The 27,380-nt window shown below is 36.2% G+C and overlaps 1 protein-coding gene across 13 annotated transcripts in view; it reads right to left on the minus strand.

Annotated features, from left to right (window-relative positions):
- Window positions 1-27,380, minus strand: part of MCTP1 (multiple C2 and transmembrane domain containing 1) — a 522,244-nt gene that overhangs the window by 137,919 nt on the left and 356,945 nt on the right. For 10 of the 13 annotated variants that reach the window (XR_008300305.1, XM_027037852.2, XM_027037827.2 and 7 more), the window contains 5 exons: window positions 18,767-18,869; window positions 16,889-16,991; window positions 16,459-16,560; window positions 16,005-16,079; window positions 13,830-13,949 (listed from right to left, as the gene is read on the minus strand). Coding sequence is in view for 12 of the 13 variants with exons in the window: in XM_027037852.2 (XP_026893653.1) it covers window positions 13,830-13,949; window positions 16,005-16,079; window positions 16,459-16,560; window positions 16,889-16,991; window positions 18,767-18,869 (503 nt within the window). In the remaining variant the exon portion in view is untranslated. Of the gene's footprint in view, window positions 1-4,330; window positions 7,347-13,823; window positions 13,950-16,004; window positions 16,080-16,458; window positions 16,561-16,888; window positions 16,992-18,766; window positions 18,870-27,380 lie in introns of those variants that run through there. The other 3 variants (XM_027037869.2, XM_053225150.1, XM_053200363.1) reach the window with 3 other exon arrangements.

Raw genomic sequence — 27,380 nt, forward strand, 5'->3', positions numbered from 1 at the left:
AAGAAGTGAAATGAGGTTGGGGGATGGACGTAATTGAGTAACTTATTCAATTATGGCAACTGCTCCTAATGAAGACCTATTACAACTAAGTTTTTAATAGAAAATGTGCTAATTGACTAGGTTGGAGCTCAGAACAAGCATATGGCTAAGATGTTTGATTACCTAGTCTGGTTCCATGTCAGTGATCAACTATAACACTGTAAAAATGAGTGTTTCTATGACAACTACTAAGCTTGCTAAGGAGTGGGTGACCAACTTGACGGATGAGTTTCTCCAAATAATATATGATCCATTATTCCCCCACTATTTAACCTAGAGGCTCATCAGCTGAAGCATGCTTTCTCTTGTCCCTTACTCAAAACATTCATCCTGCTCTCAGCCGTGGCAAAGCTTAAATCAGACTCTTGTGTGAAGAATATTGCATAGGATTTCTTTTTTAATTGGAAAGGGCATATATAGCTATGAATCCAATCTCTTCAGAAAAGTGAAGCAAGTCAACACACTCCGACTAGTTCTGAGTCTAACATTCAACCTCATGAGGAGTGATTGTAATAATTTTGGAAGTTTCTGGATAGGGGCAGTCTCTAAGTCAAAGAGAGCCTGTACAGCAACTTTCAGGAGATGGGTAATTCATCACCCACAATTTTAGACAAAAACTTTCTTTTCCAATGTCATTCTAAACTAAAATTCAAAACAGGTGTTTGATGCTAAGGCTGTAACCAAATTATTCCCCCTTATAACCTGCAACTCTGATAAGACTTCCCTCGGAAATATAATGGTTACATAGCCCTTGTACGGCTTTAACAAACCCCTATTTTCTTCTTTCTGCACCATACAATGTGCAGTCTATTTGCACCCATTCAGGACTAAATTACAGATAAAGTTACAGCAAATTTGTTTTCTCAAAAAAGCAGTCAGCCCTAATATCCCTTGAGTAATAAAAGCCTTGTCTTTCATTCAGAACTAGAACTGGCATAATTTTCTCCAAGAAACAAACTCTACTTCCTGCGACAATGGACCTGTTCTTAAAATTCTGAATGGGGTGCAGCTCAATTTGCAGGTGTTCAGGTATAAAGGTAAAAGGGCATTTGACCCCCCAACTGGCAATTGGTGCTGTGGTAGGTAACTTCAGTCTCCTAGTTATATCATTCTATTAGATAAGCTGCCAGAGTTTTCAGCTCTGAATTACAGAGGTAGGCTCAAGTGAATCAATAATTTATACAGATATATCTCATTCGTTCTGATGGTATAAAGATACATACTAACAGCCTGCTGCAGCCACAGAACAAAGCCAGGGAGACATTATTTAAAAAGAAAGACAGAAAAAGAAACCCATTTATCTATGTGAGCGAAAACATTACGTAATAATGACCTAATGGCTTATTAATATTATTTTTCAACCGTTTACACAAATGCTGTGATGAGATAAATCAGCTCTTTATGAATATCAATAAGGCGAATGTTGAACTAACATTTAAAACTTTTGGATTGACTTTAAAACAGAGTGGTATTTTACATAGCAGTACAATAGAAATCATTCGAAAGATTGGTGCACCTGAGAAGTTTACATTCGCTAGCTTAACTAAATCCTTCAAATATTTTATTACTGAATTTCAGTATAAAATTACTCTCTAAAAGATGAGGATCAAATACGTTTAGGGACTGTACACTAAGAGTATTGTTAATATAGCCTTATGCTGTTAATCATTACCTGGGGAAAATTACATAGTGTTTTATTCACTAATACTGTGACATTTTTATTAACTCATAATCCCTGTGCTAACAGTGGTGCATTAAACAAGTTATATTAAGAGGGCAGCAAATATTAAAAATGCCTATTTAAAATTCTTCAATCATGTTAAAGGGAATCCTCTAACACATGGGCTCCTCTAAAGGAAAGCAGTACCAAAAACAGTGTGGTTATAATATAAATTAATAATCAATAGCCCAGATAACTTAAACAATATTTCCATAACTTCCTGCTGTCTCGTGCATAAGAATGAAGGGATTCTGTGATCTAAAAACATGATAAAAATCTGTCCTGGTAACTTTAATTATAAATAGTGACTGTTTCTTGACAGATCTCAAAATTTATGTGAGGACAAGATGCATTAGAAGTTGGTCCCCTGCCCATTTTACCTCTTTCCGTTCAAGGCCGGACATATTATCTGGCTGGGACACGTGAACCAATTGCATTCAGAAATGGCTTAAGAAGACTGTGTGCAAAATTAATTAAGGCAATAGATCCAATGAGAAAGAAGATAGCAATTAGAGGTAATACTCAGGTACCCTATTTTCCTCCACACAGAGAAATGATCTTTTCCCTTCTTTTCCAGGCAAACTCCTTTGGAAATACAGCAGATGATAAAATTCTGAAAGAAAATAAAAACACACGCAAGAGAGAAAACAAGAGTGAAAGCAAGAGCGAGTGAGCGAGCGAGCGAGAGAGAGAGAGACTAATGCAGTGGTCTCTACCACAAGTCCTTAAGCTTTTATATGCGATACTCTGGGGCTGCCTGCTGTAACCAGTTAACATTTCTGGCCTTCCAAGAAAATATAACTAGTACCTTAAAGTAGAGAGAGGAAGAAGAAATAATGGAGTGTCCCATTTCTGACAGTCAAGAGGGAAAGGAGAGAAATGTTCCCACACTGATCTCATTAAGATGACGAGAATAATGAGTGTGAATCTTATGTATGAATCTCCTAGTAGATAGAGGAGGGCATAAATGTATCCCACATTCACTCCTTTATGATGCCTGATATACTACATTTATTCTTAGCTTCATCTGATACTACTGTTGGGGGCTTCTGTTACAATATTACAGCTTTAACTTCAAGTTTTGCCGCTGAAGTCATCTGAATCAGTCATTCAACACAGCTTTATTGAGTGTGCATGAAAACGGGGAAGATCTGTTAATGGCAACTGAAATGCATCTCAAGCAGAACAGCCTGAATTTATTTCCTGTCACTGGTTCTAGTAATGGATTAAAAATACTGACAAATGGCATTTTTCAGTTTATAATCTATTTTATTTCCTAGCTCCTTAAACTTAGGTTAAACATTCTACTCAATTAGAAATAGAACCCTGGTATTATTAAATATGTCTAAATATTATTAAATATTTTTGGAGGAAGACTCATGCATTTTCCGCAAACACTGACGAGACATTTTCTTTGTGATTTCTCTTCCTTAGACCTAATGTAAGATATTTTCAAATAATAATTTTAAGTTATATCAGTTTTCAAGATTGGTATACATTCTGGAAGGGGACATAGCTCTCAGAAACAAAAACCTGTGCTCTGGTTGTGTATGTCGTTCAAGCCTAAATGATCCATGGGCCCTTGTACTTAAGGACTTCAAAGCATTTCATAGAGATGATTTAATTTAGCTTTCTTCACTCCAATAACTTTAATAGCAATAAATTGGGGCACCAAGCTTACAGCACATAATTTATATAATGAAGAGGACAACCCCCTTACAAATTCTAACGCTGTCTCAAAATATGCCCAAATTATTATTTTAGTACTTCTACTATGTTGTGAAGGGATATGCTATCCTGTTATATTACTTAATGACAGGCTAGAAAAATTTTGATCCACAGAATTTTGAAGGACATTTAGGATGAGAGCAATCAATGAAGCTGGATCACCAATTTTTCTAAATAATTCAAAATACATACACTTTTTTTCTTGGCATTTATTTAGTCTAATGAACACTTACACCATGGACAGCTTCATCTTAGCTACCATTAAATCAATACGAATCAATATAGATAGTTTAAACTGTTTAAGCAACTCAGCGACAATATATGTTTGAAACCTGGAAAATATATTCTTAATGAGTCTACATTTACTTTTGGGAATAAGTAATTTATACCGCTTGGAGGCCAAGTGACATTACTTGTCTAAAATGTGCCTCACTTAGACACACAGTGAACCCTTTAAGAGTTCTTTATTACTGTGCACTCATCTCTGCAGTGGTTTGAGGAGTGGTGTACATGACCCCGACCAATGGAAAAGTTCATTAAAACATAAGATACACACTTATTAACTTCAGGAATAATACTAACTAAAGTGAACACGGCTTTACTGTTTCCAGTAGGCAATGCCAGCCCTCTCAGATGAACACATTCCTTAACAGGGAATACCAAGGACTGGGAGTCCAATTTTATACTCTTAGAACTCTACAAGACAACGTCAGACATTTGGTTTTCCTTATTAAGAACATTCAACATATAAAGTTCAGGACAGAGAGACAGATCTATCTGTATTTCTCTCTCTGCCCTTTTTTTTTTTTTTTTTAAAAGTGTATTTATTTATTTTGAGGGAGAGAGAGAGAGAGAGAGAGAAAGAGAGGGAGGGAGGGGCAGAGAGAGAATCCCAAGCAGCCTCTGTACTGTCAGCACAGAGCTGGACACAGGGCTCGAACCCACAAACCGTGAGATCATGACCTGAGCCCAAATCAAGAATCAGACAGACGTTTAACTGACTGAGTCACCCAGGAGCCCCTCTCTCTCTGCCCTTCTTATCTTTTCAATGTTCCTGTCTTGAAGGATCTACTCCCCATGACTGGGGGAGAAGGAGAGTGCCTCAGTAATTTCCTCTACCGCAAAATGGTCTCCAAGCTCCCTTCCAAGTGTAACATTCTGTCACTTCATCTGCGCCCTTCAGAGCCCCACAGAATCTAGGCCCCTTGCCTTTGCCATGAGGCAGGTGCTCTATGTTGAAGGTAGGACTGGGATAGGTGTGTTGGTGGCATCCTGAACACCAAGCCATGATTGCACCGAATCTCCTTCCTACATGCAATGTTTCCATTCTGCAGCTAGTACTCTATAAAGGAATTGATTAGGTTTATTAGTGGCTCTATGCCATTATTTATGACATTGCTACTATCGGGAAGTGTGTTCCAAAGTCTAAGTAGCTATCTTACAAAACAGACTTATCCATCTTATTTGGAGATGGGAACCCTATATGAAGAATATTTAGTCTTAACTACACTAACCAAGCCAATCAAGATTTAAGACTTAGAAACTATGGCATGAGTCTCTTATTCTGATAATATTTTAAAAAATGAAAGGAATAGGATACAGCCGGAGAAGCTAATAGAACCTGGGTTAAATGTGTCTTTGATAAACACCAGCCTGCTGAAGGAGGCATGCAAGAGGTTCTTGCAATGGAAGAACTAATTCTATTTAAAATAATTTAAACGCAACCAGATAAATTTTCAATATTGCCACCTAACCAGAAAAAGTGAACCCTGGCATCTGAACTTCTGCATTTATAAATTAATTTTCTCTGAGTAGCAGTCACCACTTTACCATTACTGCTTCAAAACGTAGCACCTCTTTTATACAACCTCATTAATCTGTGGATAATTAATGGACTATTTTTAAGACTGGCAATCTATTATTTTAAATTAAATCTTAAATATGTCTTTAACTGACTAAGAAAAATAATATTTAATCCATCCACATTTTACGACAAAACTGAATGATAGATTCTTTTTCTCAAACATGTAAGCATTGCCTGAAATCTGCTTGACGAGAAATGTATAGAATCCTAACAATAGAAAATGCACTAGAATTATGTGTGTAGAGCTAAGTGGTATATAAAACATCATATATTTATGTACTGTTGATAAATTGGAATAGTTCCAGTTTTGGGATTCCTATGCGGAACTAGATAACTTGACGTGCAGAATAGCCAGTAAAACATGTATCTTCACCATTTTAAATGACTTTCCTATTCTACAACCTTTTTCCTTCCCTTCCAATGAAGATCTAATAGGTAATCAAGCCTAATGAAGTATGCTTTTATATCTCAGACATAATGATATTCATTTAAGAATATAAAGATTATCTACTAGTCATAAATACAGTGCAATGTATAGACAAAACCCATCAAACCCTCATAATGATGGAGGTCGTATTACTTAGGCCAGAATTAATGTTCACCCCACTTCTCCATTTCAGTGAAGCACAACAGTGTACCCTTGGAATTGATGTAAAGAAGAAAACTCTCGTATGGGTTTCATAAGGGCAAGATTCAATTCTTTACTCTCTACAAAGCTAAACAAAATCTTTCCTTTAATTGGACTCTAATATAGTCAATAATTTCGTACAGAGATCACAAATTTTCTTTCTTCAGACTGGATTACCTATGGGAATAATCTTTATTATATGCAAACTACAGAAAATCCAAACTAGACTTCACTACCAAGAGTATGAAAATAAACAGAGTTAAGCTCATGTGAAACCTCATTTACAGTATGTATCCTCAAAGGGGGGCAATATGACATCCAAGGGGGCAAAAATTGGCTCTTAGGGGAGAATAAAAGAAACTTAGATATTACAATGATTTGTGCCCCTCCAAAACTCAACAATTGACTGAGCTAATCGTATCCCTTAGCATTTATTTTCTCTCATTTAATGAAAATTTTCTTCTTAGGAGGTTGAATATGGAAAAAAAAACCCACTGAGAAACACTGATTTAATATAAAATGAAAACCAAGTTTTATCTCTAACATCTCTTTCTTCCATTCTTAAAATCAGAGTTGCCTTTCATTTTCATCCAAATATCTACTGACAGTTTAATGTAATTTCCATCTTTTCTTGCTTGTTAGTTTTTCTCTGATTTTCTCTTCATTACGTCCCTTTGAGCCAATAGCTGGTGACTGGTGTGAATGTGAGAAATGGTTGCTCTTTCATCTTTACTCTCTTACTGATCTCTCATGTTACCACTTACTGAGTGTTGGACCTCTGTCATCACAGCCCCGGAGAAGGTGCAACGTGGAGTCAAAACTCACACACCTACTGTGGCAAGACTGACTACTGGGTCTATATCCAATTCTGACTGTAGTAGTCAAATGTGGTAAAATGGTGGCAGGAGAAAGAGCAACAAAAAAGCAGAAATAACTTTCTTAACAACATTTCAGGTCAGCTTTTCCCTCGGTAAATTAACACACTCATAATTCTAAGGTATATCGTCATAACTGGTCAAAATAGAAAAATGTCACAACGGAAAGCACTTTACTCCTATTTCTTCATATTCACCTGATACATAGGGGCATGGAAATATGTTTCGAGTAATCTTACGGACTCAAGTATATTAGTGACTGCATTTCTCTTATAATTTACAATCTTTCAGAAGAGTTATTACTTTACAAGATTTTAGTAAAATAAATTATATAATTATCTCGTTCATTTAAATGTTTTTCTTTGCAAAACACTTTCCATAATAATATTTCACGATAGAACATGGCTTGCTCTTTTGTCCTGGACAGTTTCAATTGAAGTCGGAAGGTAGAAAGCTCTTCTGAGGACGAATATCCTCAGTTGGTTTAGGAATCTGAGGATGGAGAGTGATCTCATTACTTTATAATTTTTGATCCTTAGTCAACTCAGTTATAAAGTCTGGACCAAGCAACATATTTTCAAAGGCTCTCACAAAGGTCTTGAGGCTGACACTACCTGATAAGTAATGCCTGAGGTGAAATGGCCTAGCACCCACAGAGCCAGGAGGAGACCACACTGAGGCATCGGCACCCCCTCCTGTCCCAGCTTTCATTGCTTGAACTATGAAGATTCACAAGAAGTCTAATTGCTGAATTCAAAAAGGTATCACAGTTATGTTCGTGATGTTAGCAGTTTATGTTTGATTATAATATAGTACAATAGCACTATACCTGAGGAAAAGTGAAATAGTTTTATTTTCCCCAAATCACTCAAGGAAGAATGTATCCCCAGATTATAGCATTTTACTACTTCCTACTTTTGAATACAAAGGAGAGTAAAGATAATAGAAAATATGTGTTTGACATGCTCTAAGAATTAAATTCTTCTTGTAAATAGACAATAAAATTTAAGAGGAATAAGCTTTTCAGAGAGTAGTAGACTCAGTGTCTTATGTGATTATCTCCCTCCAAAGAGCAGGAGGCCATTTTGCTGATATCTATTAAAATAAACAACAAAAAAAGGGTGCTGGCAATATTTAAAGAGAGCTATGCACCAATTTGAGGAAGTGCTGCCTTTGTAGATGTAACAGATAAAACACAAAAGAGAAAGACTACACATTTAAATAGATCTAGAAACTAAGCTAGAGCAACACTCCACAAGAAGGATTCAAGAAATCTAGTCAAAATGCTTTGTCCCATTAATATCTGATTTGCTACATTTCCTAAGATTCACAGTTGATTTTAGCTAATTGTGATCAATCTTCAAACTCAACTCACTTCTAAATTTTGATCTTTGAGGGGCTTTTATATAATTGCAAAATTTATACGCAATGCTTTGGCATCACTTAAGAGAACCTAACTTTTTATTGTCCAATACTTGAAAAAAATTTTCTTCCTTGGAATTCAGATAAATTTAGGAGAAAAATATATGTTTTGAGTATCGACTTAAAAGTGTCAGTGTGTCCCCATGAATTGGGCATACGATCTATTTACTGAAAAGGAAACTGTAGTACTGGAACCTTCTAAGTGTCAATAGTCTGATTTTGTAAAAGGAATTTTGGGTAATTTTGGAGATATACAATCTTCTAAATTGATGAAATTCTATATAGGCTTTCTTGTTTCCTCACACATTTGGGAAAGAAGCATTTAATGTACCTTTAAAATTTGTGTAAATTAGATTGGAAGTATTGTTTAGTAAACTTAATAAATGTTTATGTCAGAGGATAGCATAAGTGAAGAAGGATGGACAGAAGGGCTTGGAAATTTAGATTTATATAATTTTAGGAAAATTAAAGAATGCAAGGATAGGAAGGAACAAGAGTTATAGATCATTTTGCTTTAGTACTTGTTTCTCTGATTTTTGAGGGTCCTTCTGTTTTGTTGTTGCAGGGAAAATAACAACAATTACATCTGGAACATTTCCAGTTTTCCTGCTTAGCACTAAAAAAATAATTGTAGCAACACCAACAAAAGCTTCTATACAAATCATTTGAAAATTGCCATAGATTTGAAGCATACTTTTGTTGGTATGCTACTGCTGATGTCTCTTAGATTTTTAAAGTAGAAATTTCTGTTGGGATCTTAAAGTTACCTTTCCTATGTCCAGTACAATCACCCTATATATCTCACTAACATGAACGCTAAGATTTGAATTACAGGGGATGTAGATATGCCTTTGTTTGCACATTGATGTTTCTTCTTAAGCAATGCTCCTCTCTTGGTCCTTGAACGTGAAGGCCACTTAAAATGTCCTTATTGTTGTAATAACTTTTAGAAAAATCCATATGTTGTTTAATAGCAGCAGGCTTTCTACACAGAAAATACCTGATAAGGTATCCTCATGAGCCTATTGTCTTCAGATCGTTGCATTGTATTCCCATGGCCTCTGCAAGTTCAGTTCCTCCTCCCTTGCTTGTGCTTCCTCCATTTTTAAAAAAAAAATCATTTGGCTACACAGAGCTGCCTCATGTCATTCTCTGCATACATCATCTCTGTTTTTTCTCTTTTCCTGCATAATGGCCCAGCTTTTCTGAGAGTAGCTGTTGTCCCGAGTGTGATCCTTTACTAAAATGGGGATTGAATGAAGGTGAAGCACAAATTATCTGGACGCAAAGGAAAACCAGACATTTGAAAAGGACCCAGAAAGGAACGAGTAATGAACCAGAGTGGCCTCGATGAATTGCTGTAGAGGGAATTCTCAGTTCTGACACAAAAGGAACACATGGATACCAAGGAAAACCAGGGGTGGGGGGGTGGGCAGAATCTCAGTAGGAAGCCTGCCTCATAGGCTGGTCAGCACAGAGGGTTGAAGCCAGTAGCCTTCCAGATAGCAACAGAAACAAATGCATTTTATGAGTAACAGTTAAAAATTCAAACATGCCGGTTCTGGGACACAAGATACTTGGAAGGGTTGACATCCCTTCATAATTCATGTTCATTGTTCCTCTAAGTAAAATATGTGTCTCCCTATAGTTATTCTGTTAGGAATTGTACTTTAAAGGCAAGAGGACATTTTTGATAATGCACATCTTAAACTTTTCATTAAACTACCAAATTTAAATTCTACCTTTTTGTGCACTCTGACATTTTTGTCTGGCATTTTCATTAATTTTGCGACATACATAAATGTAGCTGAAATGTTAACTGATCAATACTTTGTCTCTCTCATGTAGCACTAGCACTCCATTCCCTAAGGACCACACAGCAGAACAGAAATTAAATGTGTAAAATATCAAATGTTAATGTTAAACACAGCGGCACTTACTGTATAACGACAGAAAAGGCTAAAACAATTCCAAATGGACAGATGGTACCACAAATTATCTACAATCACATTTAAAGATTAAAGTTTGTCCTGTAAAATAATTCTTTGACGCACACTGAAGTGTGTCCTTTTACTGATAGCTCAGTTGTCCAATTATTTTTGTGCTCATTACAGTGAGAAATGACAGTACTGAAGAGAAAGAGAGAGTGCGCACTCCGTTTTTTTTCCACGTTGCACCCACTGACATCCGCAAGAACACAAATGTCTGGTCAAGAGCCTGATGAAAATTAGGCCCAATTTATGAGACATTTCCACGTCTGCAATAGATGATTCCAAAAGACAAGCAGGGCCTTCTGCGCCACATACGTCTGTGTTTGCTCTCAGGCATACAATATTCATAGTAAAATTTAAAAACCTAATTCATAGCACACAAAAACAAGGACATTCCCAGGAACATGTTTGCTTATGTTTTATCCCTCGCCTCCCCGGCCGACCGCAGCTTTGTGTCGTCAGCCGGCCCTAGCGTCTTCCCAGAGCACACAGGTAGTGCCAAAGGGGCCGGAACCTCTCTGGCCCTACGTTTCTTAGGCTTTCCACTTTAACTGACATTGGGACAAAAAGATCATTGTCTTTCCATTTTGGTTTCGTTATTCTACATTTGTTTTTGGATAGGAAATTAGAAAAGAAAAAGAAAATGGAATAGAAAAAAAAAAGGCTCTTAAACATTATAAAGTTTACTGATCTGGGCCTAAAACCAAGCCACATAATGGTACAAATGCATGTGCTCCGTGAAGCAGCTGCATTTATGAAAAAGTGGGCCAAGTGGAACCAATATTATAATAATAGACCCGAGATCCATCAACAGGGAATGATGGGAACAATATGTTTGTAACAATGGGGTGCTGCTCATACTCTTCTCCTAATGGAAAGCAGTTCTTTTCAATAAACTGGCCTAAAAAGGCTCTGGTTATGCAACGAGATCTTTGAAACATTTCATTTTTAAATATATCACTTAATATCTTTAAGATGAATAAAAATCCTACAATACTTTATTTTTTTTTTCTGAATTGTTATGATACTTAGATTATAAGGTACATATTTTAAAAGCTCTTTTAGAAAGAAAAAAATATCTGTTGTGTGGCTTTGGGTAAGGTTCTTTTCTGTGCCTCAGTGTTTTCCTCTGCATATTGGGGAAATAATAGTATCTACTTTGTAGATTGTTGTTAGGTTATTGGGAGTATTAAATTCATGTATTCATGAAAAGCACTTTCGTGCATTAGTGTCTGTAAAACAGTTTCCTGGTACATAAAGGCTTAATAAGTATTGGTTGTTATTATTATATAGAGGATTATTATATTATTATTTATAGGATTATGAAATAGTTTAGAATTTAAATGAAAAGTCCAAGGAAAGCATTAGGCTATGTCTATCATCATTTAATAACTAGCTCTATTAGAGCAAAGCCTTATATATCTGGCATCATTGGAGAAGAGTTTCTTCACTTAAGAACAGAAAATTTCACATTGATTGACTGGTTTATTGGTTGGTCTGTTGATCTGGATGGCCATTTATATTGGGAGCCTACCAAGTACTAGATACTCTGCAGGTGATGCTGGACCACCAGGGTGGAAAAGGCAGGGCCCCCCTTCTCCTGGTATGCCCAGCTCAGGTCTAGATAAATGAAGTTCAGTTTTGTTGTTCGTTATTTTAATCACATTCAGTAGAGTGTAACTCAGGGCTTGTATTCAACGAACTGTTAATGTTATCATTTCTTCTCAAAAGTACTCTTCTTGCACATTCACATTGCGACTTGTGAGGCCTCTTCTCGCCATTCGTGTCTGCAGACCCTTATCCCACCTTTATTGTGGCCTCCCCCTCCTTTTTTGCAAGCATCTCTCATTCAGTTTGTGTTTTGTAGGATGAAGGCTGTTGGAAACTGACTGCCAGCTGAGAGAGATATTATAATCTGTCTTTCCCAGTGAACTTGGATACCCTTACAATGAAACCACTCAAGTGTTATCATGTACATGTACCTAAGTGTCTCAGAATTTCAGCACCTGATTTTTGTTAATCAAAGGAAACTGTGAAAAAAGCCTGCCATCTTGAATTCGTTTTACGTCAGTGACCTCTAGAAGAGAAAGTTTATGAAGACTTATACAATACATTGTAACATTAAAGCATTCCGAATGAATGTTCCTGAACAAATGACATAACTGTATAGATTCCCCTGTTTTCAAATTTCACAAACAGTTGTGCGGGATGACTTTGGAAGGAGCGAATCAAAGATGGCATCATGGCATTTTTGGGAGAATATTACTGCATCTGTTATAAGGGCCCATGGAACCTGGAAGTAATGGCATTAAATATACATAGAAACTCAGTGTCAGTTTTTCCTCATTAATATCAAAGTGTCTCTATGATAGTGAAAAATCATAATCCAGTTTACTTAACCATACCCCAATGTATTTATTATGTGGAAGAGCTAACTAAAAGTATATTGACAGGGGAAGATTTTCTTTTCCCAAACTTAATGATGATGGCAACTGCTTTCTTTAAGGAGACAACAACATGTCTATGGGAAGCAGGCTGCCTAACTTTCTGGTAACTTACAACACAAAGGGACATACACACTCTTTGTTCCATGTGCTCAGACATTAATGAAAGTCCTATACAAGGCCTGAGAGGAGGACAGAGCTCAAAGTGCTAAACAGATGTGCGGACACTCATTTGAATGGTAATACTAAAATGTTGATTTGTTACTATAATTAAGGCTCTTCTTATGAGCTCCATCATAAAGTCATATTCTGCTAAACTGGAAACTATAAGAAAGCCTAAGGTACTCATCTTCTAACAAATATGACAATAAAATAAAGGATTTCAGAAGAAGGACTCTACTTAAACTTCAAACTGAAATCCTGAATAAGCAAAACTAACGTGAAAGCGGAAAATCCCAGCTAAAGCACAGAGGAAAGTATTCTCTCAGATTTTCTGGCTTTGCTAGTTGGTCTCATCAGCAGTTTTTAAATAACCAAAGTAAAAGGCTACAAGATGAACATTGTTAGAGGACTATTTGGATCTATCAAATTCTCACTTGTGCCTTTTTAAAAACTGGAAATCTCAGAAACAATAAAATGTCTCTTAAATAGGTCACATCTACTTCCAATTGATTCACATATTAAAATATTACCAACCAGCATCCTACTGCCAATGATTTTCATATTTTGAAAAAATCTATAGAACAATAACATTAAAATAAGGGTGGTCAAGATTATTAATTTTTTTTTAACACTAAGGACTATTCTTGGCTCTGTTATTGGGATTTGGAATTATGCAATATGTAAAATTTTACTTTTTGACTGTCATGGAGAAAATTATATATTGGCTGAGATTTCTTGCTTTCCGGAAATCTGGTGGGGGTGGGGGATGTATTCTTGGACTCAGACCTTGAACGATCCATCAGGTTCCTGCCCACGGCAAATCTGTCCAGTCAAGTCTTAAAATAGGAGTTTTAAAATGGCCACATCAACATAACTGTTACTATAGCCACAGAAACATGCAGCTATGATTACTGAATTTAATGAATAACAATGTAAGTAATAAAGAATTATCATACCACAAAAGCAGCGAGGCTCCTTGGGGGTGAATCCCAATCAAAGCAACTATTAACGTAGTATGCAGCATTTACGAGCACCATGACACAACGCTTCATTCTGATAAAGTTTCTTAGGAGCAGCTGTACAAAAGATGAAAATATTATTAGAATTTGCAAGATTAAAAGCCATCAGATATGGCACAAAATTCTTCAAGTTTAGTGTGACTTGAAAAGGATTCATAAAGTTAATGAAGTTGGAAGAATATACCAAGCAATTTGGCTCATGAGTGAAAGGAAGAGAAGTATCTCTGGAAACAGCAGAAAGAACTGAATTATAAGAACAATTCCTTAGCTAAATAGATTTTCTTAAAAAAAGCATTATTATGTGGATTGGGCTACCTATGTGCAAAAGGCAAACATCTCCAAAAATTAAAAACATTTACATATTGTGAATCTTAAATATATTTTTAAATTCTTAAATCTTATTGTGGTTTTAAGATTCTTTACATGCCTTAATTTCAAGATATTTGAAAGTGAAACGGATAACGTGGAATGTTTCAATTTCAGGTCTTAGAGAAAAACCCGTCAAGTATTGCTTTTTTTACAGAAAACAAAATTTTCATCATTTTTGTGGGATTCTCCCTTATTTACTATCAATTTTTCAGTCTCGGTCTCTCTTGGTCTCTCTCTCTCTCTCTCTCTCTCTCTCTCTCTCTCTCTCAGTTTCTCCCTCTCAGTCTAATTCTCTGTCTCTCCTTTCCACAACAAATTTAAATTATATTTTCTCATTACTTTTTCATCGTTTTGGAGTTAAGAAAAAAATTATGGTAACCAAGTGCTTTACAAAATCTTTCATTAAAAAGGTATATGAGAGTTGGTACAATTTAAATCTAAAATTTAAAACAAGGCATGGCTACAACTGTAAAAGAATAGCCCATATGTTAGATGATGATACAAAAAATGATCTACAGCTGTGCTAATAATTAGAATACTATGTCTACGGGTAATATTTTGCTAATTCCAAATATACTTCAATAGTGATCTGGTATTTTAAAGAAGTAGTTATATAAAGTTTCCTGAGGTCATATGGAAAAAATATGTCTATGTGTATGTCTAAATATAGATGCATGTACAGGCAAACCAGTTTTAACAAGTTATTAAAATTGAAATTCTTTCAGGAAAAGAGTCACCCTTTTTGTTTTCCTTCTTTCCTTCCTACCCTGATCACCGTCCTTTTAGAGCTACTTTCATTACTTTTATCTATAATTGTGAAAACAATGTAATCTGTATTTCTATTTAGATAGATATTGCATTTGTAATGCATGCACTGTCTTTAAACAACCAAAGATCCCACTGTTTACGGTGAATTGATTAGATGTAAAACAAAACTAATTTTAGGTTCCTAATAGCACAGAAAATTGTTCAATATTTTAACACACACAAATGAGTTCTGTATGCTTTATCGCCGCAACAAAAACATTTTACTTTAGCTGTGTTAATTGGAAGTAAACAGTTTTTTAAAGAGGTAGCTTAGTACCCTTTCTTAACTTGATAACAAACCTAATTTAAGACTGTGTCTAATTACAGGATATCAAGCCTTATTTATGACAGAAAAATCAGATGTGCTGATTTTCTATTTTCCTAGCTAAAAATGCCAATAAAAGTTCACTTCTAAAAGATCATAGTCAAAATCTAATTAACAGGGAGGTTTCCCTTAAAAGATGGAGCCCCTCTCTTGTGGATTAGAGGGAAGAGCTTTATGCAGGGCTCGCTTTACACACACCTGCATCATACCTGTGGGTGGTCGTCTGGACATATATTTGAACCTCGGCTTTTGGTGTTCTCTCTTACACATTCCATGGCAATCAGACAGTATTTTATGTTCAAAATGATCATTCTTACGCCAATGCATGAATACATATCCATTCTATGCAGCACCTACAGTATCCCCTTTCCATTCTGACCACCCCCATGTAATTTATTAGTTTGGTATTGTCCTTGCTTGATCTTTTAAGAAAAGGAAGGGAAGAGAGAGAAAGACAGAGAAAAAGAAAGAGCCATTTCACATAAGTAGATGATCAACAATTCCATAGGCTTCCCCCCCTCTATACTTCCAAAGTTTATTTGAATTTACTTAGATGTTTTACAGATACAATCAGGTCTTCCCAGAGGGGTTAATCTTTCCTTGCTCTTTACCTGTTTAGAGAGTCTGTTTTCCTCTTCAATGTACTTCTGTTCTTTGGGTATTAATGTTCGTAAGCTGGCTTTCACCTATACATCAACATATGTGTCTGTTATGGATTAATATATTACAAACGTTTACAAGTTTTTCACGCAGTTCGATTTGCAATAATTCCTAAAGTTTCAAAGTCCTGGCTGCTGGCTCATAAAATATAAATGTATACAGTTGCACATGCATGCGCTTCCATTTCTTACGCCGGCAGGCAGCGGCCGAAGCACAGCCGCAGTGGCAGCCGCCAACTATAACAGAAAGTGTGGGTGTGCCAGGCAGTGGCAGAAGCGTATTCTCCAGGATACATCAAGGTTTAGAGAAAATGAGGAATGACAGAAATTCTCTACAAATCAGGAACAAAAGCTTTCATGAAACTGAACTCTTTAGCAGTACAAAAAAGCCAAAGTTAAGACTTACAGCATTAAAAATCACATCTATTTCAAGATAGATGACCCCCTTTGTTGGCCCTGTCAGCTGCTTGTTTTTCAAGACGTAGGCTTTCTGTTCACCATTTTGAATCTGCGGGAAAAGGACATGACAGCCGTCTGTCTCGCGGTCTCCACTGAATACACTCCCTCAGTGACCTTTGACCCCCAGCTGCTGAAACTGACAGAGAACCCAAAACAACTGTGGCAATTCTGACAAGTACCTGTTCATTACCAGGATCAAGTCTGTCAGGAAAAATTAACTATCATGGGATTCAACATGGCCGTGAATTGAGTATGTTAAAATTTTTAGTGTTCTTATTACAGACCTTGGTTGAGAAATGACAGATACAGAGCTGAGGGTTTTTTTTTTCCTTGAGCAAAAGCAACACAGAGCAGTGTGTCAGGTGAATAAAACTTACAGACAGCAATGGTATAGCAACTTTGCCCAGAAAGTCAGCACTTCGATCCCGATCTTCATCATAAACTGTCACTTCAAGAACTGAATGGATATCTTTAATGTTGCTGCATAATAAATACACATAAGAAGAAAAGACTTCATCAGTGGGGAACAAGAACAAAAATGCTTTTGAAAATTTAGATGGCTCCAGCTGATTTTGTGTGTATGTGTTTTTATGTATGCTATTTGCATATACACATATACAAGGTAGCTTGGTATCTGACAGAATTTCCCATAATGCACCTTAGTAGACTACAGTGATGGTTCTATTATCTGGAACTTTGAACACCACTGTAATTTCAAGTTATAATTTTTTAATGAAATATAATCTTCCATCTGGATGGGCGCAGAATAAGTTATTGTAAAAAAAACATCAATAAGTGGCACTGATGTTTTTGAGACTTTTCCCTCTAATTATTATCACAATAATTTCTACCTTCCTATTAACCCCATGTAAAACTTCAGAAAATTTGATATCAGCAAGAGTCACAGTATATTTTTCTTTTTTTGTAACAGTAGGACATCTTTTTGTTTACAGTTCTTAACAAAACTTCTGGTAGTTTTGTAGTAAAAATTAACCAACACATAAAACAGAATGGAGAAAATGTAACATTGATAGCTTTTGTACCACCCCAGGATTTAGAAATTAAATAGTGTTCCATTATGTTCCACAGACAACATACGTTTATAAACAACTGTGTGAGCTCTGCATTTTTGTTTCTGGAAAAATAAACCCCAATTGCTGACAGCATTGATTCTTTGATCAAACTGTTTACCAAGAAAACATGAATTAAGAGAAAACAAAAAAAATGAATATATTCATTACTGAAAGACTGCAACCACATGTGAGAAGAGGCTTTATCAGGGCACAATCAATTAATGGCTTTGATAATAATCAAACCTATTCATTCAATTATGCATTCCAGGGAAAAACACTCTCAACAACCTTCTTAGGAGTGCAAGTCTCCTGACCAGGCTTTCATCTCTTATAAAAATGTGGAATTCCTTAAAGATAAATTGGTCAGATAATTAAATCTGATTAGTTACTGGCTCTTAAGCTGAGACATTATAAGAAATTAATGAGGAATTTAGCAGTTTTCATATACAAGAAAATAAAACTATGTTAGAAAACTTTTAAGAAGTACTCTGTTTGGAGAGTTTTCCTTTGTTCGGAGTTCATTTCTAAAGCCCAGTTAAAAACATACACACACACACACACACACACACACGCACACACACAACGAACTTAGGAGATACTATGGTGTAGATCGGCAGCTTTTCTAGCGTGTAGTCAAAAGATTTATAAACTTTTTAAAAAAAAAAAAGAAAAATCAACCTAAATGGTGATCTGGTAACTAGGACAATACTTAATGTTCTTATTGTACTAAAATGCAATAAAACAAAACTAAAGCATTTCTGAATTCGAGACTGAATTGTTTGCTGATTTGAGCAATGGAACAAATAGAGCTTTGTCCTCCCTGGTGTCAGTGCATTTGGGGGGAATTTCAATAGAAAGCATAAAAGGAAGAAGCGGTATGGCAATTCAGTTAATGGGAGCAAAACCCTTAGTCAAATCATATAAAAACCTCAGTTTAAAAAAAAAAAATCTGTGAAAACACAGAAAAACAGCATACGCTTTCCCCAGGCTTCACTATCAGAAAGGTAGTGCAATTATGCTATTCGGTGTTGCCAGCAAAGGCAGTCCAGATGTGCTGAGTTGTTAATCAGTCAAGAATAAACACACACACACACACACACACACACGCACACACACAAATATCTCAAAAATAAATATTATTAGCTCCAGTTTTGAAATGAGCTCAAGGTAATGATTACTTACAATGTGAAGATTTTGTTCCACTCAGGATTGAGATTTTTGTAGACGGTGTGTGTTAGCAGCCTATCATTGTTCAGTTCCACTACACAAAATGGGTCACTTTTGCCTATAAGAGATTTGGGGGGGACATTTTCAGTACAAATAGCACCCACAGTTCACAGGGTCATAAGCATGACCACATCTCTTTTCTACAGAGTTTTATAAAAAACAAAAACTATTGTACAGTTTAAAAAATTTAAAAACAACATCAAAATACAGTTAGACATAACTGGATAATGTTAACAATTGTGATTCAGAGCAATTTAGAACCTGAAAAAAGTGAAAGAGAGAAAATTATATAGCTGGTATTTCAATTTGCACTTTTTTTAATACAAAAATAACACTACTGCCAATTATGAGAGAAGATGTGATGCCAGTTTATCCCTAAGTCAATTTGTATTTAATTCTATAATGATCCTTTGAAAGGCTCAACCCCTTCACTTTTATGCATATATTTTCCAACTCCTCTGACTCATTAGTAACTTATAACAGAAACTCCTAAACAAATTTATGTTGGGAAAACTGCTTTATTACAGAATTACTCCATTTTAATGTACCTTCAGATTCCCTCCTGAAATATCTATGGCATCACAAGAAGGTAAATTAGACCCTCTGAGGCAGAAGAAATTCTGCCATTTGAATCCTAACCGCTCAACCAGTCTGCATGTTAAAGAGCAGTATTTTTTTTCCTGTCCACTGAGAGTAAAGAATTTGGAAGTTATCATCTGTTTACAGGGACTCTGTTCTGCCATAGTCAAATCTTGTCCATTCGGCAATTATATTGTGTGATATCCTCAATATTTTGTAATGTCATGTGAGGTATTATAAGAACCCCATAAAGTCAGAGGCTCTTTGGGGCAGCATTAATGATATTAGTGCAGCATGTAATTTGTTTGATACCTTATACAAATGACAATGAAATCAATATTTAGACAAAGCTGTCCAGAGGTCATATCTTTTAAACTACAATATTGATTTAGACTACATAAGAGGTTAATGTGCATATTATTAACTTTAATGATAAAGAATAATTGTTTTAGATGCATTGTGAATTGTAGTCACTGTAGTTTACACTTCTGTGAAAGCTTAAATATCATTGAAGATTTTCAATTAAATTTTAATAGGAAGGAATTCATTAGCTATCAGGGACAGATAAGCTACATGTTCCCTCACAGCAGTGTATTTACTTTCCATGTTGTAATTCTTAAAGTGAGCTGTACCAACTTTGACTTACCTTTAATTGAATGTATCAGTTTTATATTAAAAAAAGAGATTAAATATATGTGTGTTATTTCAGCGGCCTCATATACCCCAGGTTGATTGCATACTTTAACAGCATGGTAGTCTTTTCAATTTTTGGTCATAGGAACAATTTTGACTGAAGAGTAGAGACTAGAAAGCCTTTGAGCACTGGTAGAATTTTTATCTCTGCCTTAGGATCTGTATTATCCTTTTTCATACACAATGTGGAAAAGAGAATTCAAAAAAGAACAGTTTGTTCATTAAAACACAGTGCAATAGGTTTTATACACCACATCCACAATTTTATTTTCCTCCGTGAATTCAAGTATAAGCATAAAAAGTAGATTTGAACAATTTCTAAAACCTCACTTCTTTTCACGTAGCTTTGTGCTGGGCACTATAGTGTGCACAAAAGAAGAGGACATAAACCACCACCTCAAATAATTTATTAAAGGGTGGGACGGAGAAAACACCTATCTGTAATGATCAGAGAGAAAATTAAGGCCATATTTAATAGAATTCAATGTCAAAAGAGTAATTATTTTACTATCACTTTAGATAGAACTTTAGATTAAGTGATAAGTGTTGGTAACTTTTACTTAAAAGCCAAGCGTAATGTTCACACTCTTCCTGGAACCTCCTTTTAATCTTTCTCATATATGTGTACATTCATGTAAATCTTAATTTAGTAAAAAAAAAAAAGAAAACAGAAAAGAAAAAGAAAAAAAGACTACATAAAGAGAGCACTTATTGGCATTTTTGTTTCCTTATTTTCACTTGCTTTATTTCAGTTACTATTATATTTCAATTGACTTGGTTTTACTTGCCCTCAAGTGATCAACAATGTGTAAGAGATTCAGTCAAAGTTGCACCACTTTTTCAATTGCAAAACACAAGAACAAACTTCAGAGACCAATATCTATTGGGGGAAAATTACTTTAAACTTCTATCAGCAGAAGATGAAAATCCTCCCTTGATTTTTTTTTTCCCCTACAGGAATTATATTCAATGGTGTAAGAGGCTTTCAACCCCATGGAAAGTCTCTGAACTCACCACCTTCTTTGTTACTCTATCTGTATTTGCTGACAAAAGATATGGAGTCTTAAAGAAACAAAATCTGTTCTTAATGATTAACTCTTTCCATATCTTGTTAAGAAACGAATACATTTATCAAACCCTATGCCCATGAGGCAGTGTCCATCCTTATTTTCTTACCATTTACTTGATTATTTTTCAAGACCATTCCTAGAGAAAACTGATGTCCTCTGTCTACCACTCATTCTCTCAGTCATTGTTTTCTATTAGAATGAAGATGTTAAAGCCCTGGAGACAATGCTGCACCAAAAATAGTGTGAGAACCCTCTGAAGCCACTCCTCAGTCATTTTGCTGGACTAAATTCCAGTGGCATCCATCATTGGCAAAAATATTCACTCATATGTACCTGCTTATAACTTGAAATGGGTAAGCAATGTAACTTTTAAGAGACCATATTAGACACTGTACCAAATGGAATGGCACTTACATTAAAAAAAAAAAAAAAGAGCCTTTTACCTCAGACCAAACTACTATTTAACATAGCTTTAATTAAATGTATTTAAGCATAAGTCACTAGGCAAGACCTTTCCCAATAACTGTGTTGTATCTTAGCAGTTAGTCGGCCACACACATGCGAAGAGCTGGCTAATGTTTTGACTACAGATTCATTCACTCAACAAATAATTATTACTTACCATGTACCAGGCAGTGTTCTATGTGTTGAGAATGCAGAGGCGCATAAAATAATAATAATAATCCTGACCTCATGGTGGTTACATTGAGGAAAAAGATAGACAATGCATACACACATTTTATGGTACTTTAGAAGGTGATAAGTGCTATAGAGAAAAACATCGGGAGGACAATGAGGAGTGCCTGTATATATGTGCAATTTTTAAAAGGACTGTCAGAGAAGGTCTCACTGAAAAAGTTCTGCATGGGCAAAAAGAAACGAAAGAGCCAAGGGAGTGAGCTTTGGGCAACCTAGAACAACAACAGATTGTGGAAAGGTCAGAGAAATAGCTGTGCCTGGTGTTTCTAGGAATATCCAAGAAACCAGTGTGACTGAAGGAATAGACTGGGAGAGGGGGACAGTATTCGATGAGGTATGGGGAGGGTGGCAGGTCTCTTTAGAATACGTTTCCTCTAGAAGTGCTAGGGGAAGCTTTTGGAGGTATTTGATCTGATGGCTGCTATTTGGAGAGTAAGGTGGAGAGAAGCCAATGGAGGAGGTAGCAGAAGAGTGAGAAGGATACTGTGATACTTCAGGTGATGGAAAGTGATTGGATTCTGAATGTATTTTGAAGGTAGAACCAACAGGGCTTGAAGATACCAAAAGTAAACAATCTACCATGCCTGATACTGTTATTTGCTGATGAGAAACAATTTATTGAGCTTAGCTAAGTCAGTCTTTTTTCCCAAGGGCTAGAAGCATTCAACAAAGTGCTCAGAGTAGCTTTCTCTGGAATCTGGTAAAGAGGAAAATTTACGTAAGGAGAGAGCAGCCAATTTTATATTTAACTTCTCTTCAACTTTTCCTTCTAAAAAGTTATGTTTTTACAGTTATCAGTAACGGAGGCCAACATCAGGTCTTTACACACTGTTATTTTCGACTAATTTAGAAAGTATCCTTCTGCCACTGCATGATTCAAGGGTAATTAAAAATTAACAGCAATTTCAACCAAAATAATAGTAAACGTACAATATCAAATTCTATAAACTTACCACTAAAAAGCATTCACCATAGTTTTATTTTAAAGAAGTGGCTACACATAGTTAATGTGCTTATCCGGCTTGCTAAATGATGCTTTAAATGACTGGCTTTTCAGTTTCTAAATTTTGCAGCCTTGATTATGTGCCACTTAAACAACTGAAAACAATCACAGAAATACCAGTGATGGACCTAACCATTAATTATCTCCTTAATTATTCCTTCTTTTCATCCTTTTATCGTTCCAGTTAGACCCCGTGATATGCTGCTTTGCTTGTTGAGAGTATCTGAGGAGAGGGATTGACTACAGGAAGCAGTGTTGATGTCTATTAAGAACACGGTATTCTGTAAAGCCCTCGAGAGTGATGCAAAGATGCTGCTTGTAATGATTTCATTCAATACTGTATGGCTACAAGTGCAAGAAATTAAGGCAGCATGCAAAGTTGAACTTTGTCTCTGATTATTTTGGGCTATTTAAACAGCCTAAATGTATGAGAACAGATTACATAATCGCTCATCTCCCTCTTATTCTAGTCATAAGGCTAAAGCTGACCTGTGGGTACCAACTGGTTTTCCCTTAACGTTCACTGTTTTGGCTAAAAAGCGCCTATCCTCTCCTTTGCAGTGCAGGTAAATGAAGATATGGGTTTGGATGCAAGATAGAAATTGCAGCGCTTGGCGCTGGAGCAGCGGGGTTGATTGCATTAACCACCATGACTGCTAACAGAGAGTCTTAGCCTTGCTTGAGAACATTGCAATTTTCCATGTTGACAATCTTCTAGAGAGAAATAGGAATACCTTTTGAAGCACTCATTACTTATTGAATGCCTGCTCTTCTCACCCCAGAATTATAAGTATGATTAAGACATAGTCCAGCACTCAAGGCACGCACAATTTAGTGGGCATGATAGGCATGTAAATACACAATTATAATGCAGGATTGCAAGTGCTGTAATAAAGGTAAGTGAAGGGTGCAATGGAAGCAATGAGAAAGAAGCATATCATTCTCTAACTCTAGAACAGGAAGGGCTGAGGAGGCGAAGACTTCCTCAGTGGATGAGCTGACCCTGGTGATCTATGGTGATGACGCATCTCTATCACCAACAATTTTAGAAGGACAATTACCTAAAAAAAAGACTTTAACAATTTATGACAAGCAATGTTTAGCTTAAATTTATCTCTTTATCCTTTTAATAGGGTCTCTACAACACAAAAACTTAAAAACATGTTATGTAATGACTATAAAGTAGATACTTAAAAATACTGGGTTAGGACTAATGCATTTGTCCATAATCTAGTTAAATACGAGGGGCTATTTTTTTCCCCTATGGATTTTTACAGGGGGAAAAAATCTCCCGCGGGAATGAGAATTGGAGGTTCTTCTATCTTACCTCAAAAATAAATCTATAACAAATTTTAAAGCATATGCTCTAATACCTAAATTCTTCTGGTGAAAAGCCATTCCCACCACAGTAAAAACAGATGTCAGAATTGTCTCCAATGGGCATCTTTTCTGGCAATCTTCAAAACAGCACTGAGGAATAAATAGGATGCAGTGACTGGCTAATTCTCTCTCACTCTTAGCTCTTGCTCTTTGAGGTCACAACACTGACATATTTATAAAGAACTGTGGGAAAGTCTGCACCACCCCTGCTTGCTTGTTACCTGTTGTGTGGGCAAGTGGACGACTTCAGTTTGTGCAAACTACTGGTTTGAGCATTAAAGTCACTCAAAAGATACTGAGAGATATTCTTGCTCCCAGAATAGAAAGTTAATCCTGATCCATCAGTGGTGGGCTTTGTCCAGGGTCATTTTGCTGCTGACAAGCAGCACAGTTTGCTGGATGTGATGTGTTATAGAAATGTGTGTGTAGGGGGGCTACGCAGTGACCACCTCTTTGTTGCCCTGTCTCTGAAAACACAGAAGGCTTTCAATAGCATGGAAAGCAATTCATATCCATTGGGGCCTTTTATTTGGGGCCTACCTTGCACAAATTAAGCTCCTTGGTTTAATTTCCTCAGGTGTCACAGTTTGAAATGGCTATACTTTAATCTTTTTAAAAAACTTATAATCATGGTTGCCCTCTGTCCTTTCCACAAACTGGAGTTTCAATCATAACATATAACAATGTTCTACATACATGAGGGAATTGCACGGGGTCCAGCAAAACAAAAAAACAATATGTCGGATATATCTTGCAATCGCTCCCTTATCACTGGAGATGGGGGTTTGACCTTTGCTTTTTTCATCAACTGACCTAAACATAGTTTAAACGTATGATTGGTAGAAATACATTAACTGAACTCCTCACTAGGTTCACAATGGGTCTGATTCTGGGACCGAGTAATGATAATTGGACTTCTCTTTCCTGACGAAGTCATGACGCAGGTTTCCTTGTGTCAGGAAAACCAGCCCCCTACAATTGTGGCTCTCAGCCCATTAGGTATAGTACATCTTTTTTCATATTGAAGATTTTATAATGTCTTCCTTACTACTTTGAAATTAAACTGACCCAATCATGATTTCAAGATTTCATATAATGCATTAATGCCATGATAAAGGAGCACTAAATAGAAAGTTGTTTATAATAATACCATGGTTTTTTTTTTATTCAACAAATATTTATTGAGGGCCTACTATATGCCAGAACATACAAACAAAAAAAGCAAAGGTCCCTGCTCTCTTGGAGTCTGTTTGTGGTGGGGAGGGAGGAAAAAGAGACTAAATACTGAACACAATTAACAAGTATATTTTATGTTAGAGAGTGATACATGTTAATGTAAATAGAAAAAAATAGAGCAGGAAAAAGGATTTGAAGAATGCCGAGAAGGGGCACAGTTTATAAATTTAATTAGTGTGGTTGGAGTAGTCCTCACTGAGAAGGCGAGGTGTGAGCAATGAACTGAAGGAAGTGATGGAGTAGTCAAATGGCTACCTGGAGATAAAGGTCCCAGGCAGAGGCAAGAGCTAGAGCAAAGGCTTGGTGTGCTCAAGCACCCTGATGGTGGGGCGCAGTGAGCAATGGGAAAAATTGTAGAACATGTCACGGAAGTAATGGGTAACCAGATCATGAAGGGCTGTGGAGGCAATCCTAAGGTCTTTGGTGTTTGCAGTATAAAATGGCAGCCATTTGTAAGACTTGAGTAAATAATATGTATTTCAGAATGTAATCTAGCCTCAGATAATCATGAAACAGATTTAAAACCTATGTCAATGTCTATATTTAATCATGCGGCACAGAGGACAATTTTCACTACTTAAAATCGTCTAATACTTTGTAGGATATTTAACATCCGCAACCTACTCCCACCAAATACTAACAGTGCTCCCTAACCACTGTGGCAATTCCATTCTCCCATAAAGCTCTAAAATGCTCAAGGGGACAATACTGCCCTCCTCCAAACGAGAATCACTGCCCTACAGCAACAGTTCTTAAACATTTTGGTCTTTAGGTACCCTTAAAATTTTTTTAAAAATTTTTTAATGTTTATTTATTTTTCAGGGAGAGAGAGAGAAAGAGAGAGTAAACGGGGAGGGGCAGAGAGAGAGGGAGACACAGAATCCAAAGCAGGCTCCAAGCGGTCAGCACAGAGCCAGATGTGGGGCTTGAACTCACAAACCGAGAGATCATGACCTGAGCTAAAGTCAGATCCTTAACCTACTGAGCCACCCAGGTGTCACAGGTACTCTTAAAAATTTTTGAAGGAGGGACACTGAGTGGCTCAGTGGGTTAAGTGGCCAACTTTGGCTCACATCATGATCTCACAGTTTGTGGGCCTGCACCCCATGTCAGGCCCTCTGCTGTCAGTGCAGACCCTGCTTTGGATCCTCTGTCCCTCTCTCTCTGCCTCTCTCCTGCTCATGCTCTCTCAAAATTAAATAAAACATTAAAAAAATTTTTTTGAGGACATCAAAACACTTTTCTCTATATAAATCATATCTGTCAGTTCACCATTTTAGGCATTAAAAATGAGAGCATGTACAACTCTCATTCATTTGAAAATGATACAATAAATCTATGACATGTTAACATCAGAGCAGTCAAAAATATAACCTTTGAAAAATTTCATCGTCTACTCATGAGAGAAAGAGTGAAAAAGACAATAACATCTTAGTATTATTATGGAAATAGTTTTGACTTTAAAGATCTCTGAAAAGTCTTAGGGATTCCTGGAAGCTCCTGGGCCACACACACTTTGAGAACCATGACAAAGAGCAATGGAAACAGAGCACAATGTAAATACGAATTTATTTCCCTTGGGATCTAGAACTAGATGCAAAAGAATATTTATAGTATTATGTGTAACAAGATGCATGCTTTGAGTCCCAAAATTGAACCATCTTGGTATATGCTGGGAAGCTTGAAATTTAAGACAGAAGAATAAGAAATAAAATGAGACAGATAAGAAACTGGAAAAGAAAGAAAAGAGAGACTATGGGATCTATAAAATGAGAGGAGGCTATGAAAAAATTATGTCTCAGCTTTGGAACGTTTACATAAATTGTGGTTAAAACATTTAAAAATTTTATTTCAATTAATATTTAATATAGAAACTCTATGCAAGTGACTGGTTACAAGATTGGAAACA

The sequence above is a fragment of the Acinonyx jubatus genome, chromosome A1, assembly GCF_027475565.1.
Source record: "Acinonyx jubatus isolate Ajub_Pintada_27869175 chromosome A1, VMU_Ajub_asm_v1.0, whole genome shotgun sequence".
NCBI classification, from domain to species: Eukaryota; Metazoa; Chordata; class Mammalia; order Carnivora; family Felidae; genus Acinonyx; species Acinonyx jubatus.